This window comes from Empidonax traillii, unplaced genomic scaffold, assembly GCF_003031625.1.
Source record: "Empidonax traillii isolate 1590-97213 ecotype Southwest subspecies unplaced genomic scaffold, ASM303162v1 scaffold43:size1863611, whole genome shotgun sequence".
Lineage (NCBI taxonomy): Eukaryota > Metazoa > Chordata > Aves > Passeriformes > Tyrannidae > Empidonax > Empidonax traillii.
In genome coordinates, this window is record NW_020955236.1 from 1,437,059 (window position 1) to 1,444,642 (window position 7,584).

Genomic DNA, 7,584 nt, shown 5'->3' on the forward strand with positions numbered 1-7,584 from the left:
TATCCTTTTAGATTACTTATTTGTATCTTCATTTCCTTTTGATGCAAGCTTTGTAAGTGCCCAGCTTCTCTAAATGGCACAATCTTTCATTCTTTTCATTCTTCTTCTTTTTTTTTTTTTTTTTGTAAAACTGTACTGTTCAGAGGCCACGAAGCACTGAACTGTTTTGTAATTTGATGGCTTTAGAATGCTGATTAGAATTGCCAACCTTCTTGATTTATTTCATGATTTTTATAAGCTTGAAAGCATTCTAAAAAAATAACCGGTTCTACATCCCGATGGGATCACGGTGTTTCAATAGCAGCTGCATTTCAATGGGCAAGAAGCAACACAAAACATTCTGCAAGTCAGGTGTTGAAACAGCCTCTTTATTCCTTTATAGCTCAAGAATGATTAGATCTCTGAAAGCACTCACTCCCTACCTCACAGAGGTGGCTTTGTCATAACACTAGCAGGTATAGAATGAACAGATACAGCTTGAAAAGTAACAAAAAAAAAAAAAAATCTCTGGCAAATATCCAACATACCCATCAAAATTTGTCTGGATCTTAAAAAAAAGTAGATGTTTGTTCCGCTACTGGGTATCAGCATGTATCTCTGCACCCCAGCAGCCAAACAACACAGCCAACTAGTGATTCCCTGTCACTGTTCAAGGCTCACATCCCATGTACCCTCAGAGCACGCTGGGACACAGGTGAAATCTGTCAAGAGGTTGCTTATTTTGGCTGACAATTCCCAAGACAGATCATCTGCTGTTCTCAGGAAAAAAATGGAAAATTTCATGGCAAGAAAAACTGAACAGGCAAATACCATGTCCATATTCCTACTCGATATTCCTTCGATATTCTTAGCCTGGTTTCCTAAAAATAAAACTGTCTAATGTGACTGTGTAGTTCTATGTCATTTCCCCCTCCAATCTCAATCAAATTTGGCAGTGGGGAAGGAGTCCCAAATGCATTTAGGTCTTGAACGAACAGCTGAGTAGAGAATACATAGTAGAGGCACCACCTCTGAAAAACCCATCTAACAGGAAGGTCTCAAAATGCACTTTGTAACCACCGTGTCCCAGAGGTGTCCTCCCTCCTTGGCGAGTCCACCTGATTTGGGCCTTAGGTTATTTAATGGCTACATAATAGACACCACGGCAAGTAAATGTTGCAGTGTGCTTCCTGGCTCCCTTCCAGCTCCTAAGCTGGGCTTTCTTCCCATGAAACTGGGGTGTGGCAAGGGGATGTTGTACAACCAGCCCTCCTCCTGACACAATATTGACACGGCTGAGGTGTGTGTACACGCACCCGGAACCAGGAAACACCCACAGTGGAGACAGAACCAGTTGTTTATCTGGAGAAAATACAAAATCACGACCAACCAACTTTGTAGGTGACGCTTAGCAGTAGCACGGGGGGGGGAGGAATAAATAAAAATAAGAATTAAAAAAAAAGCCTATTGTAAGCAACAACGCTAAGGGCTTGTCCTTTTCAGGAGGAGCAAGAGCAAAGCCATACATGCAGAACAAAGAGCACAAACCTACAGCACAGGGTTGCCATCCTAAGAAGGAGCAGATCTGAGAGTATTTTAGGAGCCGTGCTGGGAAACCAGCTGAACATGGGCCGGTGTAATCCCTGGATTCCTGACAGCTCAGGATTCCTGACAGCTCAGCCAGGAGCGCTGTTGGCTCGGGTCTGGTCCCTGCCGAGGGCTCCGTCCCCTTCTGCCCAGATCAAAATGGTGACAAACTGGAGCATTCACAGGCAGGAACAATTCCAGGATTAGTAAAGATGGACCCGAGGGGGAGCTCTGCAGTCTGCAATGGAGTATTAAATGCTCAGCCTGAGCACGGCTACACAGGGATGAAAATCTGGCCATGGAGTATTCCTCCACCAAGCAGACTGAGGGGCAGAGACATCCAGAAACTGAAAACAGAAACTAGACAAGTTTAAAAAGGTACTTTGATTTCTAGTCTGGCTGGTAGATTTTGATGGAAAAAATTTACTCTTATTTTACTCCCTCTCACAGCCCATTTTAAAATGAAAATGTGATCTTCATTTAAGATGCAGGCATGCTGCAGTTAAATTCTTTCAAATGAGGAAAAGCAACAAATTCACAAAAATCCCGAGACCTACATAATGCAGGATGTCGAACCAGATGAACCTTGGTCTCTTTGTCTTTCATAATCTATTAATCTAGTTTCCTTGCACAAGCAATGGATTGTGACTTGAATAGCTTCAATATAAAGGATTCTGTGTACAAGGCAGCCTAAAACAAAATGTTGTAAACAGTCAGGATCATTGTTTGGCAGAACAGCTGCATATTTTTTATTTCACTTTGCCTCTCAATCTAATTTGCTCTTGTTGCAACACTTTGCCAAAGAAATTAAATCACTTCTTATTGATAACAGACAGTGATATAATTAGCATAAGAGTTTTCCACTCAGCAATGCCGGGGAGGGACACTGTGGGCAAGAACAAACCCCTTTGCTTCAAGACTGTGCACAGAGTCACCACAAGCTGTTCAGAAAAAAAAACACAAACCAACTTTTTTTTTTTTTTTTTTCCTCCTTCTCCCTGAAAGATCTCTTTCTTTATCTAAAAAGTCTCATGCAGCACACCAGGGTCAGTCTAACCCAAGTATGAAAGTCTGGTTTGACCTTTCTGGGATTTAAACACGCTGTACCAGAACATTTTGCTTTTCAGATACGAGGTTCAGCAGCCATGAAACCACCCACTCTGAGAGCACAACCGGTCTCAACTGCCTTGGCGACTTTTAAACTACATTGAACATTATAGTCATTCAGAAACTCTTAAAAAACGGAAAGAAATTTTCAGCTCAGACTTACAAAAACCATTTCCAGAAGTGCTGAGGACCCACACAATTCACTTGGGGGGCACGGCGGGCTCGCTGTCCAGCCCCTGCTGCCCCAGCAATTTCTGGCCCTGGTTTGCACGTACGCAGAGCCAGGCACAGGCGTTAGGACCTCTCCCAGCTGGAGCACTTCATGGATCCTACCATCGGGAACAGCCGTCCTGGACAATGATTAATCGCAGACAAAGATCAGAGTCCTGGAAAAATATGCAGAGAGATGCAAGTACAGACAAAGCTGTCTAAGCTCCCACAGTATTATGGTCTGGCTGTGTCGCTTCAAAGCCTTGCGTTAGGCAGAGCTGGTCTGCTTCAGGGTTAAACAGACCAATGTTACTCGTAAATGCAGGTATTGCTAACAGCCAAATATATATTTAAACATAAATTTTAAATCCCAGGAAAGTTAATAGCCCGATGCTGTTCAAAAATTGCCCTTTTTTTAATCGCTTTACGTGCTGACTTAACTCACTACAACCCAAGATGCAGAAACGTTTTCACTACAGTTCAAATCCCCCTGCAAACCCGAGCCCAGCTCTGCGCCGTACTTTGATCTACACGTCGCCAGCTTCGGCCATTTCCAGGAAGCTGAAATGCTTTTCACCTCTACTGAGAAATACCAGAGGAGCATTTCAATGGTGTTCTGCTAAGAATAACGTCACCGTTCCTTCCGATTTTGCTGGCAGATGGTCACTGAGAGCCGCCGTGACCCAGGCTCAGCGCTGGCTCCAGCGGCCGGGCAGGGACCGGGCGGCGGCTCGGGCGGCCCCGGCCCCGGAGCCCCCGACGGGGCTCACAGCGCTGAGGCAGCGCTTCAGAGCCAGCCTGGCACTGCGGAAACGCTTTTGTTAGTTGTTTTTGTTGGTATTTTTTTCCCCCTCCATGGAAACGTGTTCTGTTTTGTGCGGACGGTTTGTCGCTTGTTCTCGACAGAGCCTGACCCGGTGAGGAGCGAGAAGGGGGAGCGAGGAATGGAGCGATGAGCGCAGTCGTTGTGAAAGGCGCGGGCTGCGGTGCCTCCTTCGCGGCAGCACCCAGTGCTCTCCCTCGCAGGGGAACAGCCCTGAGTCTCGGCACATACCACAGCACAGGCTGTACAAACCCACGGAGCGGCTGGTGCTGAGCCGCAGGAACTGCGGGCAGGGCGCGCCCTGCCCGGCACATGCCGCTCCCGCAGGCAGCCTCTGCCAAGCAGCCACTTACCTTCTCCCTCCCTTAGGGTCCGCAGGACGGTCCTGCTCTAGCCTTACCAGGGAGGCCACCTCTCTACAGTGTTTGCTTTTCCTCCCTGTCCTGCCCTCTGAAGTGGTTGCTCGAGCCAGGCTTTCCTGGCTCACCTACTCTGGGTCTGCAGTGAGCACGAGCTGCAACTCCCCGCAGAGCACAGCGAGGCTTGTGAAGCTCCGAGATAACCCCCAGCCTCCACCCAAAGCTGAGCTGCAGCAGAATCTGCTCAGGAGACGAAAAAAAAAAAAAAAAAAAAAAAAAAGAAAAAAAAAAAAAAAAAAAAGACGGCACATGTAACACCTCGGCGGGCCATGGCGGCTCCACTGCAGCACAGCCGGGCCCGCGAGCTCAGCGCTGCAGGCCGGAGGAGGCAGGGCAGCGGCTGCCCCGGCTCGGCGATGGCGGAGCGGGGGGGGGAGAACAGCCCAGGAGGGGCAGAGAAGGAGAACAACAAAGAGCCATGTGACGGGAGCGCCGGCCGCGCTCCCCCGGCGCACCCGCTCCGGGCGGGGAGGCGGCGGCGCCGCCCGGCCCCTCCCGCGGCCAGCGCTTCTGCTGCCCCCAGTCCCCCCACACTGCCCAGCCTTTGAATTTGGTGGCTTTTTTTGGTATTTTATTTTTCTTGCGCGTGGGGAAGCCGCTGTTTGCTCCTCTTTAACTCCCCCCTCCCTCCCCTCTGCACTAGGCGACTTCCATCTTTTGCTGTTTATAAAGCGAGCGGGAGGCTGCAGAGGGGGAAGGGCGGCGTTATTTATAGCACCGGGGCTGCGCCGGCTTTATCGGAGCTGCCTTTGTCCTCCCGGCCGGCCGCCCCCCCGCCCGGCCCGGCTGGAGCGCCGCCAGCGCCGCTGCCGCAGGGCGCTCCCGCCATGTTGTGCGCGGGGAGAAAGAGCCGCCGCTCCCTCCCCGGCTTCGCCTTCCACAGCCCCTCACAAAGCGCTGGGGGAAGGGGAGGGCGGGAAAGGGGAGAGAAAGGATAAAAAAACCAAAACAACAACAACAACAACAACCACCCCAAACCCACCATTTCCCTGCAGCGCTCGGGACGCCGCCAGGCAGCGGGGGAGAGCCCGCCGCGCCGCGCTGAGGAGGACGCCGAAGGGAAGGAGAAGCCATGATGGCGGCTGTCCCCACACAGCACGGAGCGCGACCGGGAGCGCCGTGCCCGCCCGCCGGCCGCCCCTCCCGCCGCCCGGGACATGGTGCTGCCGCAGCCTCTCACATAATAAACCCACCAGACTTCGGCGGGGAGGCCATTTCGTGGGCTGGGTGGCGGCACTAAAGCACAACCGCTTGTGAATATCAACTGCGTCACGGCTCCTCCATCTGTAACACTCAGGCTGCAAAGGGTCCCTCACTTGGAAGGAAACTCCCTCATTTTGGATTTACTTCCAGACCTCCTTTTTGCCCCCTCTCTCCAAGTCACTGCCTCTCGGTATGAAGGATTTTACAGTGCTTTCTAGTGAGACATCTGCCATTAAGACTCACCGTCATGAAAAACACCCCCTCCCATTTTGTTGCCTGTTTTTTTGTCGAGCTTCTGTAATTAGACGGATAAAACATGTAAGGGATCCCTACCACCACCACCACCGCCTTCTCGCTTTTTTTAACGTCAACCTCACTAACATCTTACTGTTCACAGGCAGATTTTTTATTTTTTTTGGTGCTTTCAAGTTAACGCCACGTAACGCCTGCAATGGATCCACAGCGCTTCTCCGCATAAAAAAAACCCAACCACCCAGGGCTGAGGACGGACCAAGAGCTTTGTGCAGAAAGAGAAATCAAATCCTTCCCTGAGAACAGACGTTTCAGAGGCACTTTTAGATGTTTCTGAGGAGAAGGAGATCGCCACCGCTTCCAGACGACCATTGGGATCTTTCCATCCAGGACAATACCATTAGCCACAGGCCTGGGCTATATGTTCCTCTGCAAGGGCAAAAGGGTTTTACTTACTTACCCGCGCACCATAGTTGAATGCAGCTCTGAAGGTGAAGTTGTTACTCTTTTTTAAAATAATGGCTATAAATATATATGATCTGTATCACCACTTCTCTTGTAAGTTTGCAAGCCAAAGCGGATCTTGTTAAGTTACGGATCTTTGTGTGGCAGTGGTCTAGCATAAAAAAAAAACAGAAAAAAAGGGGGAAAAAAATCTAGAAAAAGTTGTCCAGCTATGTTGACTGACTGTACGCAGCAAGGACTCCTGCTCAAGGCTTAAATCTACCTTCCTGTGGCAGATTTACTCTGTACATAAAAAAGACGTTCAGTGTTTTTCCACAGAGCACGCAGACACTAAAAATATTCTCCTCAATAGATTTAGGCTGCACATGTCAGTATGAAAACACCTAGTTAACATTTACTGATTCTAAACAGCTTTTAAGCATAGCTTAGCTAGGTATTTTGCTTTATAAGTAAAATATTTCAAAAAAGCATAAATTGGTTTAAACAGACAAAAACATAAGACATGCAAATGAAGGCTTAGCAATAAGGACCACTCCAGTAACATTAACATGAAAACTACACTTAGCAAGGACAGAATGGATTGGGTACTTACAACTTAAGAGAAAAGGAAAAAAAAAGCTTATCATAGTAAAATTACCTTACTTTTTACCAGAATTTACCATTCCTACCTATACCTGTATTTAAAACGTTACCTTTTAAGCACCAAAGAAGTTAATAAAAATGGCCAGGAATCAAGTGTTTTAACACAGGAGATCAATCTCTCAAATTTATTGTTCAGCCATCAGAGCTGCTTGCAGCTTAAAAACCCCCAAAACAACAACAAAAAAATAAAAATCATGTATTTACTTTTCTTTTTTGGTTGGCAATCGAAATTGTTAACTGCTGACATAGGGTGTGCCGTGACCTAGTTACACAAGACAAAGATGGATCCCGAATCATAAGGGAGGAGATAGAAAAAAAAAAAAAAAGTCCGCATTAATTTTTTTTTTTTTTTTTTTTTTTTGGTTAAGGGCTTGGCATTATTTTTATAAATCTTCCTTCTTCAGTGGGTCGTCTGGCACCCGCGCTATGGAGGCTCCCACCACCGCGCGCGGTGCGGATTCACATGGCGGATTCCCCCTCTTTGTGGAACAAAGGAAGAGCCCGGTTTGGCCATTTCGCTCCACTGCAGAAAAATGGCTGCGGGTCCCGCGGCCCTTCCTTGGCCGCGTCTGCCGCGCCGCGCTTTTACCCCGCCGTCTAATAGCTCAGGCCCCATGGAAGCCGCGCTCCCATTGGCTGCGCCCGCCGCGCTGCCCCGGCCGCAGCCAATGGCGCGGCCGCTCGCGGAGCCGCCGCGGCCCCGCGCCCCGGGACGGCCGCGCCATGCGCCCGCCGCGCTCCGCCCGGCCCCGCGCCCGCCGAGCGCCGGGGGCACCGCACCGCCCGCCCGCCTCTCGCACCGAAAACAAAATGGAACCTCCCCGCTGATTGGCTGCCGACGGCTCCGGACCTTTAATAAGCAAAACTGCTCCCCCCCTCGCCCTCCTCCTCATCCTC

The 7,584-nt window shown here is 49.3% G+C and overlaps 1 protein-coding gene and 1 long non-coding RNA gene across 6 annotated transcripts in view; one reads left to right on the forward strand and one right to left on the reverse strand.

The window, feature by feature from the left end:
• Nucleotides 1-123: 123 nt before the first annotated feature.
• Nucleotides 124-7,300, reverse strand: LOC114054978. 5 transcript variants are annotated; one of them, XR_003570639.1, is made up of 3 exons: nt 6,892-7,300; nt 6,041-6,196; nt 124-3,059 (listed from the first exon to the last, which is right to left on the reverse strand). It is a non-coding gene; the product is annotated as an uncharacterized LOC114054978 (long non-coding RNA). The 5 variants fall into 5 exon arrangements; XR_003570638.1 differs by lacking the exon at nt 6,892-7,300 and having other exon boundaries at nt 6,041-6,541; XR_003570640.1 differs by lacking the exons at nt 6,041-6,196; nt 6,892-7,300 and adding an exon at nt 5,108-5,589.
• A 1-nt stretch (nt 7,301) lies between these two features.
• Nucleotides 7,302-7,584, forward strand: part of SETD1B (SET domain containing 1B, histone lysine methyltransferase) — a 45,633-nt gene continuing 45,350 nt past the window's right edge. The window contains exon 1 of the mRNA XM_027878681.1: nt 7,302-7,458. Coding sequence (XP_027734482.1) covers nt 7,302-7,458 — 157 coding nt within the window. The remainder of the gene's footprint in view (nt 7,459-7,584) is intronic.